Source organism: Triticum urartu, chromosome 7A, assembly GCF_056163025.1.
Source record: "Triticum urartu cultivar PI428250 chromosome 7A, HENAU_Tu73, whole genome shotgun sequence".
NCBI classification, from domain to species: Eukaryota; Viridiplantae; Streptophyta; class Magnoliopsida; order Poales; family Poaceae; genus Triticum; species Triticum urartu.
The window spans coordinates 2,265,945-2,277,173 of record NC_141879.1 but is presented as its reverse complement, the minus strand read 5'-3'; the positions used below and the strand labels follow the sequence as shown (position 1 = coordinate 2,277,173).

Sequence of the window (11,229 nt, the reverse complement as noted above, 5' to 3'; positions counted from 1 at the left end):
ATCATCAGATGAACTCACCACCAATGCCATAACACGTGGACTCCTCATCAACCAAGCCGCGAGACAACGCCTCGTCGTGGACAAACGAGGACTGGAGTAAGCGTGAGGAGCAACGAGTCTCCAACAGGGGGACCATCCAGCCCCTGCACCGGCGGCCAGCCATTACATTGGACCGACTGTCAACCAACAATTCGGGGAGGGTCACACCTCACCCCATCAGATCTAGCCGTCCAAATCAGCCAAGGGGGGGTGGAAGGGGACCTTTGTGATAGCTAGCCGGCACCTCCAACCGTCTAGTGAAAGCCGGCACCATCAGCCACCAACTGCAGTAACCTCAGTTTGTTCACCACGAACCACTCCTCCACCACTGTCGACCCACCATCCAGGGCCACCTCACAACCAGCATACTCAACGCCACATGCCCGCGGAGTACAGCGCCACCGCCCAAACCTACTAAGACGAGGCTAAGCAGCCTTGCCACCAGTAGATGAATGCCCCCCCCCCCACCCCCACCCCCACTAGTCACTGAAGAGATGGTCGACCGTATCCCAAGCTGCACAGTCTTACCCCATGTCGCCTATAACGACAACCATCAGTCATGGACCATCCCACACCTACATAAGACTAGGGCACCAAAACAGGAGCCACCAGCCGAAGCACGACACCCCCAACAAGCCCGCAAGATGACGCCACCAGATTGGAAGCAGCCCCTCCCCACTGCCTCCGCGCCAGGCTCGCGGATCACCGCCAGCTCCTCACCGGAGCTCGCAGGAGAGCGCCTTCCAAGCCTACAGCCTGCGCGGCGCCCGATGCAGCTAAGCAACCGGAGTCAGCGCCCAACCCGATTCACCGTCACTAGGTCAGGCACATCCCGCCATCTCGGTAGTGTCCCTCCACACCCGCGCGCGTCACATACACTAAGCGCCGCCACACGCCACGCAGTGTCGTGCCCTCGCCCGGCAATGCCGGCCAGCGCCAACCACCACCACGCGGAGATGAGAAGATGCCCCGTCGTTGTCCACACCAACCGGGCTTTGCTCGTCATCGAGATCTGGCAGCGTCAAGGAGGGAGAAATTAGGGATGCCGGCGGCTAGGCCACCTTTACTTTTGTGGCTTTACCACAAGAAATAGTCTACTGAAAAGACCGAGTCAATTGCAAGAAACCACCATATTCGCGGTTAGGTTTGCAAGAAACCACCAACTCGTTAATCCCTTGAATAAAACACCGCAAAATCATTTTAAGTCGTTGCAAAAAGCACTGTGAAACCGGGAGGAATCTCCGTACTGGTCGGAGCGTGTGTAGATGCATTGCCTGTTTTGGCGTAGCGAGCGTCAGTGGGTGAGCAAGTTTGCAGCCGAGGCCCATGCATGCATGCACGGTGTTCGCAGTGAAGATCCATCCATCTTCACGCGTCCACATGGGTGGTGGTGACTGAGCTCGTTTCATGCCAATAGGCAACGGCACGCAGCTGCATGCATGGGCCCCTTAACACTCATGTGTCTTGTTTCATTACATTATGTATGTATATGCAGCGTGGAGGCATTCACACCTCAATTGGCATAGACAAATGGATGATGTTTCATGCGGCATGTTTACGGCGGCGTGTCTTGTTTGGGTGCTTGGGTCCGTCCCCAACAACGCACTTGGCCAGTGTCTACGGCGGCGTGTTTCATGCGAGCTTTTTTGGGTGCTTGGGTTCGGTGTTGACGAGGTGCGTGCATATTGAGCCCAATAAATCGGAATAGGTATTGGGTCTGGCCCAAATAAGTCGATTGTTCAAAATCGTTAGTTTAGTTAAGAGGTATCTTTTCCCTAAAAAAATGTTAAGAGGTATCTCTTGCAAAGGTCACTCCCACCTTCTCTGACAAGTGGTTTTTCGTAGATCCGTTTTTCATAACTTTATATCTCTTAAACCATGCCTTAAATCCGGGACAACTTTCACCATTGGATTCCTCGCATCGAAATATTCAAAACTAGATCTCTTGTTAATAGGTTTCAACAAACCTTTTTTATAAAACACCCAGAAAAAACCTGTAGCCAAACACGATTTCTTTTACTTTTTTTTTACTTTCCGAGGGGATTGATGTACTTCTCACTGTACCAAATCTCTTGTGCCTCTCATGCAAAAAAAAACATGTTTTTTTTCTTCTTTCGTGCCTTTCCCGGAAGTAGGTCTAAGCTTACACGAGAAGCAAATCTGTGCCTCTCGCAGAAGCAAACCGGTGCCTCTCCTAGAAGAAAAAAAAATTAGAATATTTTTTCTCCAAAATCTCAGTAAATTAGTAGAAAACGAAAAAATGAAGAACGTCGGAAAAACCTCATCTAAACCCCGAAAACAGGTACAGAAAAAATTCCCGAGGGAATGCCCATCACGCGACACTTGCCGGCGGCTGAGAGCGCTTCAAGTGGCCGTTCCTATCTACCGCATTTTGCGCAAATAGTCAGGCAATTGCACATCTGATCGATATAATGAGACGGTCCATCTGAGCATGCAAGCCACTGGCTTTCTGAAACTTCTGGAATTTTCCTAATTGTCTAGGAACCTTCTACAATTTTCCTAAACAAAAAAAAATTGGGTTTTTCGATTTTGGTTTGGTTTTTATTTTTTGTTGCTCTTTTTTCTTGTCTATTTATTTATGCCTTTTTATTTTTAAAAGGTATATAAAAAATATATGTTCGTTTGTCAGAAAAATTCCAAAAAAATCGTGTTTAAAAAAATTGCCTATGTTTCAAAAATATTTATAATTTTAAAATTTGTTCACATCTTCAAAAAATGTTCAGAGTTTCAAAATGTTCATCACTTTTTCAAATATTGTTTCGAATTTCAAATTTTGTTCTTGTTTTAAATTTTTTTTGGAGTTTTAAAAGTTGTTCATGTTAAAAAAACAAATGCTTAAAAGTGAAGAATTTGTTAAAAACCATTCTTCTTGTTACAAGAAATATTTATAACTTCAAAATTTGTTCACGTCTTCAAAAAATGTTTAGAGTGTCAAAATATTCATCACTGTTGTTCGGAATTTCAGAACATGTTTAGAGTTTCAAAAAATTCATCACTGTTTCAAATATTATTCGGAATTTCAAAATTTGTGCTTGTTCGAAAAAATGTTTCGAGTGTTAAAACTTGTTCACGTTTAGAAAAAACCTGTTGAAATTTTTGTAAAATGTTCGGAATTTTAGTTTTTTTTTTCAAAATTTGTTCCAATTTTTCAATGATTCTTTGTGGTCTTAAAAAATGTTCTCATTTTGAAAAACTGGTCACAAGTTCAGAAAATGTTCGTGTACCAAAAAAATATGTTCACGAAAAAAAATCACTTTTTATACTTTTATTTTGTAAATAAAAAATGTTCGCGTACCAAAAAATATGTTCCAATTTTTCAATGATTCTTTGTGGTTTAAAAAAATATGTTCACAGATTTACGCAACTTTTCGGCATTTAAAAATGTTCACAATTTGCAAGAAACATTCTCCGTATTTTTAAAAAAAAGACTCACGCTGCCCATAGACCTCAAGCAGCAAACAGCTCCAGTGGCTTGCAACACATTACACACGTTCAACACTTGAGGTTCACGAGTTCGATTCCTGGCAGCACCTCGCTCCATTTGGACTTTTACGCCGCACTGTGCTTCGGTTCCTATTAGTGGGGCACCTCGCTCCATCGCAGGTCCTCTGTACGTGAGCGCACTATTGGATGCGATGAGGGTCTAATTTTTTTTAGACAATCTTGCGAAGCTTTTTATTTAACTCGTCACAATGTTTACATGGACGAAAGTAAGGTCATCCGGATTGCCTAACCAAACATGGCGGCCAACCCCGAGTGATAGAGCATACTTTGCTAAATTGTGAGCCTCGATATTCGAGCTCCTAAACTCATGACTAAAAAGACAATTATAAAAAAAACTAGAATGATCTATGATTTCACGAATGACCGCGCCATAAGATGACGCACTTCTCTGTTTGATATCTCAATGACGATCTTGCAATCAGAAGCTACATATATTCTTCTCTCATAGAGATCGTCTGCCAAAGACAACGCTTCACGGACTGCAAGGGCTTCAAGTGTCGTTGGATTGGAAATTCCAACACACGTGATTGTGGAGGCTCCGATGTAGTTGCCCTGGATGTCCCTGCATACGGCTGCCATAGCTCCCACCGAGGCATTCCGGCTTAGAGCCGCATCAACATAAATTTTACTCATGCTCTCCGGCGGTGCAATCCACCTTTGTAGCCTAACCTGGGCAGTCACGCCTCTTCCAGTTGATGGTTTTTGCAAGACTTGCAGATCAGCTATAAAGGAATTGATGAAAACATTTGTAGAGTCTGATATATATCCTCGTGGAGCACCTTTCTCCTAGAGCTCCAGATCGCCCAAAGGGTAACGCCTAAGCGAGTGAACTCCGCATGCGATAATAGCAAAAGCATATTAAACAACCAGTTCTTGGCACTTGGGTTGTCATCGAGGCTCATTTGTTCGACTGGAGTTTCAGGAGCTAAAGCCCACACACTTCTCGACATTGCACAGTCAAGTAACGCGTGCCTCCATGAGTCACCCATACCACACAGCCCACACACTTCTTGACATTGGATGCGATGAGCGTCTAATAGGAGCTCATGTCTGCCCCTCAAAAAAAGGAGCTCTCGGTTACTTGCTGATGTTGCCACGCTTCAACATCAGCGTGGCAGTATCTAGTCCGGCGATGAACCAAGGATTCCTTGAAGAACCTGCATTATATTATTTCGTTTCCATCAATGTAGATGCTTTGGGTTTTCATACAATGGTTTTTCTTTGTACGGTCATTGTAATCGTGCAGTGTTAAAACTACGACACATATTGAAAATGACAAGTACAGAGATGTGGGTAATTTAATTTGAATAGCACTCTTTTTCCAGTACCGTCCTACACTGAAGTGCACAGATGTGCTTCGCATTGGTTACCCGACACCAGTGAAGGAAAAAAAGAAAAAAGAAAAAGGCATGCATTGTGTCTTCATTTCCCCAACAATGTCGCCTAGGTCAGTCATTTCAGACAACTTGTGTGGTCCTGGGAACATCTGTGGGAAAAAGTGTCTCCTCAACTTCTCTGCCCACCTTGTATGGCACATCCATGCGGCCGCAAGGCACACCAAGCATGTTGAACATGGATTCCTCCTGCTAATCAATCCTCTTTTTCTCAAAACGGATGCAAAAGATTTGCCTCATCGATTAGTTAAGAAGAAGAGAAATGAAGAAGTTCAGCGAGACGACTTCAGTTAAGGAAAAAGAATGATATTTTGGACATGTATTCAAACAAGTTTATGTGAGCATTGCAGCCCACTACCTATATTGCTAATCAACAAGTTTAATCTAGATGAGATGGGGATCTTAATTAGGGGAAGAAGATGAACGTGAAAAAAAATTGATTTTAGAGAGGAGAAATGGAGAATAGACAAAAAATGATATTTTAGGCCTTGTTCGGTTTGAAGAAAACCAAAGCATAGAAACTAGGACTGGTATAGGAATTTGATAGGATGACACATGTCATCCTAAAGAATTGCCCATGTCAAGCTCCTATGTAAAAAAGTAAAATGAGTTTTGAATAGATGTGTAGATTCCTCCAAACACACACGAAATTAGTAGCATTGGTGTACGATTGTCTATCTACAATAGTAACAAAGAGCGGCAGTGATGTGGTGATGCGATGGCTCCCTATCGTGAATGGCAGCGTGTTGAGTTCGAATCCTGATGCCATGTAATCCTTTTTGCTATATTTATATTTATTTCTTTTCCACTGACAGGTGTATCGACTGCAGGTCAGGTTGCATGCAGAGTTAACAGAGGTAGACGGCAATGGACGGAAATGTACCTGAAACATAAGTTGTAGGGCCGATTTGTATCATTTTTTAAGTTTATGTATGAAACTATACATCCAGTCCAAGTTTATGTATCAAAAAAGTGTAATTAACTCATCTCAAAAACAAACAGTGAAAGGCAGTAGCTATTCTCTCCATCTATACTACCTCCGTCCATGTTTATTAAGCTCCTATATTTCGGGCTAAACTGGTCATAGATTTGATTTGCAAAATATAAGTGACATGTTGTAATAGAAATTATATTGTTGGCTTTTTTGTGTGCATATGACTCATATTTTATTACGTAAATATATGATCAAACTTTGCCTCAAAATGTGAGAGGGCTTAGAGCATCTCCAACAGGCACCCAAAAAGAGCTTCGCATATTAAAAATTCATTTTTTGGGCGTCCAACAGCTCCAGCAGATGCTGTAGCGCTAAAAAGTTTTGTGCGCGCGCTGAAAAACGCTATCGCGCGCAGCATATTTTAGGCCCCGGATTGGACGCGCTTCACAATTTGCAGTATCTGCTTTTTGGACGCGCGTCCGCTAAAACAACGTTGATCCCGGCGTATTAAAAATGCTACAGCGGCGCACTATAACTTTTACTGGGCGTGAAATTTTTATGCGGCCGCCGTTGGAGATGCTCTTAATAATAGAGCTTTGGAGCCCTTTCTTTCCTATTTAACTCTCTTCGTGTTAAAAACAAATTTGGGCACCTTTTGCTACATTTGTGGAAAGGATGCCTCCACTCCACGTGAACGTGTTGTATCTTCTTCTCGACACATCCATTCCATTCCATGGCCGCATATCATCATCAGCACGCACACCCAAGCAGGGAATAAGATGCCGTCTTTGTCTTGTCGCAGCAAAATGGATGTGGCCACGGACACTTCATCGATGGTGGTGCGCGTGGTGTCGTCGCGCACGGTGAGGCCGCCGCCGCGCCCGCGCGAGCGCATCCCGCTCACCTCCTGGGACGTCGCCATGCTCTCCGCCAACTACATCCAGAAGGGACTCCTCTTCCACGAGCCCACGGTGGCCGTCAACGTCGTCGATCACCTCGCCGCGGCCCTCGCCGACGCGCTCGCCGACTACTACCCCGTCGCCGGCCGCTTCGCCACGGAGCAGCACAAGGACGAGCGCACCGGCGCCGTCGTGGGATGCTCTGTGTCCATCGACTGCGACGGCCAGGGCGTGGAGATGCTCCATGCCGTGGCTGATGGCTTCGCCGTCGCCGATGTCATCCCTCCGGACGCCGACGTGCCGAGCGTCGTGCAGTACTTCTTCCCGCTGGGAGATGCGGTCGGGTACGACGGCCACGAGCTCCCGCTCTTCGTCGTCCAGGTGACCGAGCTCGTCGACGGCGTCTTTGTCGGGTTCGTCTGCAACCACGCGCTGGCCGACGGCGCCGCCCTGTGGGACTTCCTCAACGCCTGGGCCGAGATTGCGCGCGCCAGGCTTTCCAACCTCGCTCCTCCGCCGTTGACCTCCCGACGGCGGCCCTCGTTCGAGCGTCGGTCCTCGGACGGCGGTGCGGCGGCACCGGCCATGCTGCCGTGCGCCGACCTGTCGGGGTTCATCGAGCGGCTGGATCCGCCGCCGCTGCGCGCGCGATGGGCGCACTTCTCGGCGGAGACGCTGGCGGACCTCAAGGAGCGGGCGCGGCAGGAGCTCCTCGCCGCCGGGGACGCGGCCGGCGCGGCCGCGCTGACGCGGTTCCAGGCCCTGTCGTCGCTCCTCTGGCGCAGCATCACCCGCGCGCGGCGAGTCTCGCCGGACCAGGAAACCACGTGCCGCGCGGCCGTGAACAACCGCGCGCGCCTCCATCCAGCGCTGCCCGCGGAGTACTTCGGCAACTGCATCGACGCCGTGAGCACGGACACGCATTCGGCGGTGCGCGCGTCGGAGCTGCTGGAGCGCGGGCACGGGTGGGCGGCTGCGGCGGTGGGGCGCGCGGTGGCGGCGCACACGGACGAGGCCATCAGGGCGCGCGTGGCGGCGTGGGCGGTGAGGCCGGTTGTGTACACGCTGCGGTGGTACGACCCGTGCGGAACCATGGTGGGGAGCTCGCCGCGGTTCGACATGTACGGGTGCGACTTCGGGTGGGGGAGGCCGGCGGCGGTGCGGAGCGGCAAGGCGAACAAGGTGGACGGGCGGGCGTCGCTGTACCCCGGGCGTGAGGGCGGGAGCAGCGTGGACGCAGAGGTGACGCTGACGCCGGAGCACATGGCGGCGCTGGAGGGCGACGAGGAGTTGTGGGCCGCCGTGACGCCGGAGAAGAAGGCTTGATCCTACTACTTTGGAGGAGCAGTAGTAGAATAAGAGAGCCGTGTGCTTTAATTTTCATTCTGTCATGATTTGATTGATCGACACGGCTCACAGTCAGGCCCGGTCCTGAGATTTCGGGGGCCGGGGGCAAGATAACAAAAAGGGGCCCTAAAGCCATATAAATATATGTGTTTTTTTCTATTTCAATTGCAAATTACTACTCATTTTACACTATAATTTATAATTTATGTTGCCTTGTGGTCTCAACGATTTAAAAATAAAGCACACATAAAAGTTGCTCGCTCTTTTTAATCGATACATTTTTTTACTCTTTTCAGTCGATACTTTTTTATTAGGTGAATTAGTTACACTTCCCTGCAACTCAAATATTTATCATCCAATAATATTTTGCTACATTGTTCTTCAACAGTAACTAAAGCTAATTCCTCGAAATCCCTAGCAGAAGTACTTATTTTATTTCTGACGAAGCACTAGAAGACTTTTTCTAGGACTCAATCAACTCATATGCATGTTCTTTTTTTTCTCTTTGTCGGATGGGTAGTTTCCAACTAAATTAATAGCATTATTGCTAAGTAGCACACACATACGATACAAGAAATTAAGAAAATTGCTAAATAAATATACAAGAAAGAGGCATGGAACAAGGTACCTTGATTGCTAGAAAATAGAAATTGCAAGCTTTTGCTGCTGCTTACGAGTCATGAGCAGAAATCCAAGTTTTCCTTTTCTGTTCCCAGGAAATTGGAGTATGTGAGAGATATGTACGAGAATTAAAACTTTATGAACCGAACTATCATACAAGTCTGTATAAAAAGAAGAGGAGGTTGATGAAATCTTGAAAATCACATTACCTTCCTCCACTAATCACGTCTAGCAGCCGAAAATCACAGATAGACGATGCCGGTGACATGACGTTGAACTTGGCATTGGCATGGCCGATTCGTTGCCAATTTTGGAAGAGAAGAAATAGAAAGATGGGAACACCATTGGCGTGAGGCAAGGCCAGAATTAACGGTCTGTTACAGTTCTTTTCATTTTTGATTGAGAATTAATTAGTCAATCTGTTATGTGGGAAAGAATTCTTTCCTAAACATCAAACACGTAAAAATCAATCAATCTGTTACATGGCAAATAACTCCTTACCTTTTTTAGAATCAGACGATCTGTCAAGACGGGAAAGAATTATTTTCAAAAAATTACAATTCTTTCCTAAACTTCATACACATCCATCGGGGGGCCCTTCCTACTCGGGGGCCCGGGGCGGCCGCCCCCCTGCCCCCCCCCCCCCCCCCCCTCAGGGCCGGCCCTGCTCACAGTGGGTTCGTTCGGTTATCATTAAGCTCATTATCGTTAAGTTTGTTAATATTAACAAGCTAAAACCTCTGTTTTATTATGGCTTGTTATGTACTCCCTCCGTAAACTAATATAAAAGCGTTTAGAATACTAAAATAGTGATCTAAACGTTCTTATATTAATTTACAGAGGGAGTAATAAACAATATAAAAGAATCTCATAATCTCACTAAAAATTCACAATGGCATGTATTACATAAAAGAATCCATAAAAAATTCACTTCTCCTAGACGTATGGGATGGTCGATGGCCGCTGCCGTACTAGAGCAGAGGTCGCCAAATACGTAGCTACTGCCCTCCTATTGGTTCGGTTCCTGGCGGTTGGCTCCTAGCGGCTGGTGGCTCCTACGTCTAGGACAAGTGCGGATCGAGGTTGGCTAGGACGTTTGGCCTCTAGGCTGGGCTAACTAGCACCACATTATTAGTGTGATGAACAAGCAGAGACTCAAGTCAAACTATTGAAAATTATCAAGCTAAACGAGTTAGCTCGCGAAGCTTGTTTGCTCGATCTTTAAGCTCGTTAATCTTAGCGAGCAAAACACACTGTTTAGCTTGGTTCATTTACTAATGAGCACGAGCCGAAATGAGCCGAACCTAACTCCTTGCTCATATGCTCGCGACCTTTTTGTCTGGCCCTAGTTGCTCCATGTGAGATGTGACACTCTAAACACTACTCTTGCATCTGCTCAATCAGCCTTGCGCCTCACTTTTATTTTCAAAAGAGTACGCTGATGGCATACCATAATTTTATGGAAGGGGGCAAAAAGTTTCTAAAATATACAAGATTCCAACGATGGTGCGAACATCATTGTTGGGGCACCCACACACTCACACCAAGAGACTTAACCTAACTCCTCGCAAAACGATCTAGACCGCCTACACCCACATCGGCAAATTTCCAATCATTAACCTCATCTAGGATTTGTTCCTAATCATTAACCTTCTGTAGGATTTGGAGAGCTAAGTCTAGGGCATCTAGGATTTGGATTTGTTCCCAATCATTAACCTCCTCTAGGATTTGCAGAGCTAAGTCTAGGGCATCTAGGATTTGGATTTGTTTCCAATCATTAACCTTCTCTAGGATTTGGAGAGCTAAGTCTAGGGCATCTAGGATTTGTTTCCAATCATTAACCTCCTCTAGGATTTGAAGAACTAAGTCTAGGTGCCCCTTGAGCTGTTGAGGTCCGTCGAAAACTCTAGCATTTCTCTGTTTCCAGAGCGCCCACATAGTCCCAATGACCCTCGTTTAGCTTGTCTTATGAAAACCACGCCTATCCTGTCTCGTGAAAAGCTTCCTAGAAGGAGTCCACTACTGTGTGGAAGTGTTGTTCTGAAGTGATAGATGGATTCACACTAGTAGAAAAAGGGGCTTTGGTCCAGCCAGAAAAGAGCATTAATCCCGGTTGCATTATGAACCGGGACTAATGCTCACAGTTCCGGTTCAAGCGGCGAGGGCACCATACAGGCATTACTCCTGGTTCAAATGGGACCTTTAGTCCCGGTTCGTGGCACGAACCGGTACTAAAGGGTGCGATGCCCATTAGTACCGGTTCGTGGCATGAACCGGTACTAAAGGTTAGACCTTTAGTACCGGTTCGTGCATTAGTAACGGTTCGTGGCATGAACCGGTACTAAAGGTTAGACCTTTAGTACCGGTTCGTGCCATGAACCGGTACTAATGGTGCAATTTACAAATCCTACCCCCCCCCCCCCCCCCCGGTGCATCGCCTTTTAAGTTATGTAAAAAGCAAAAGAAAATG

At 46.6% G+C, this 11,229-nt stretch overlaps 1 protein-coding gene across 1 annotated transcript; it reads left to right on the top strand.

Moving 5' to 3' along the window:
- Positions 1 to 6,548: 6,548 nt before the first annotated feature.
- LOC125522116 (putative acetyltransferase At3g50280) lies at positions 6,549 to 8,303 on the top strand. Its single transcript, XM_048687192.2, has one exon. The coding sequence runs from the start codon at positions 6,672 to 6,674 to the stop codon at positions 8,115 to 8,117; it is 1,446 nt and encodes a 481-aa protein (XP_048543149.1). The 5' UTR covers positions 6,549 to 6,671; the 3' UTR covers positions 8,118 to 8,303.
- The last annotated feature ends 2,926 nt before the right edge of the window (positions 8,304 to 11,229 follow it).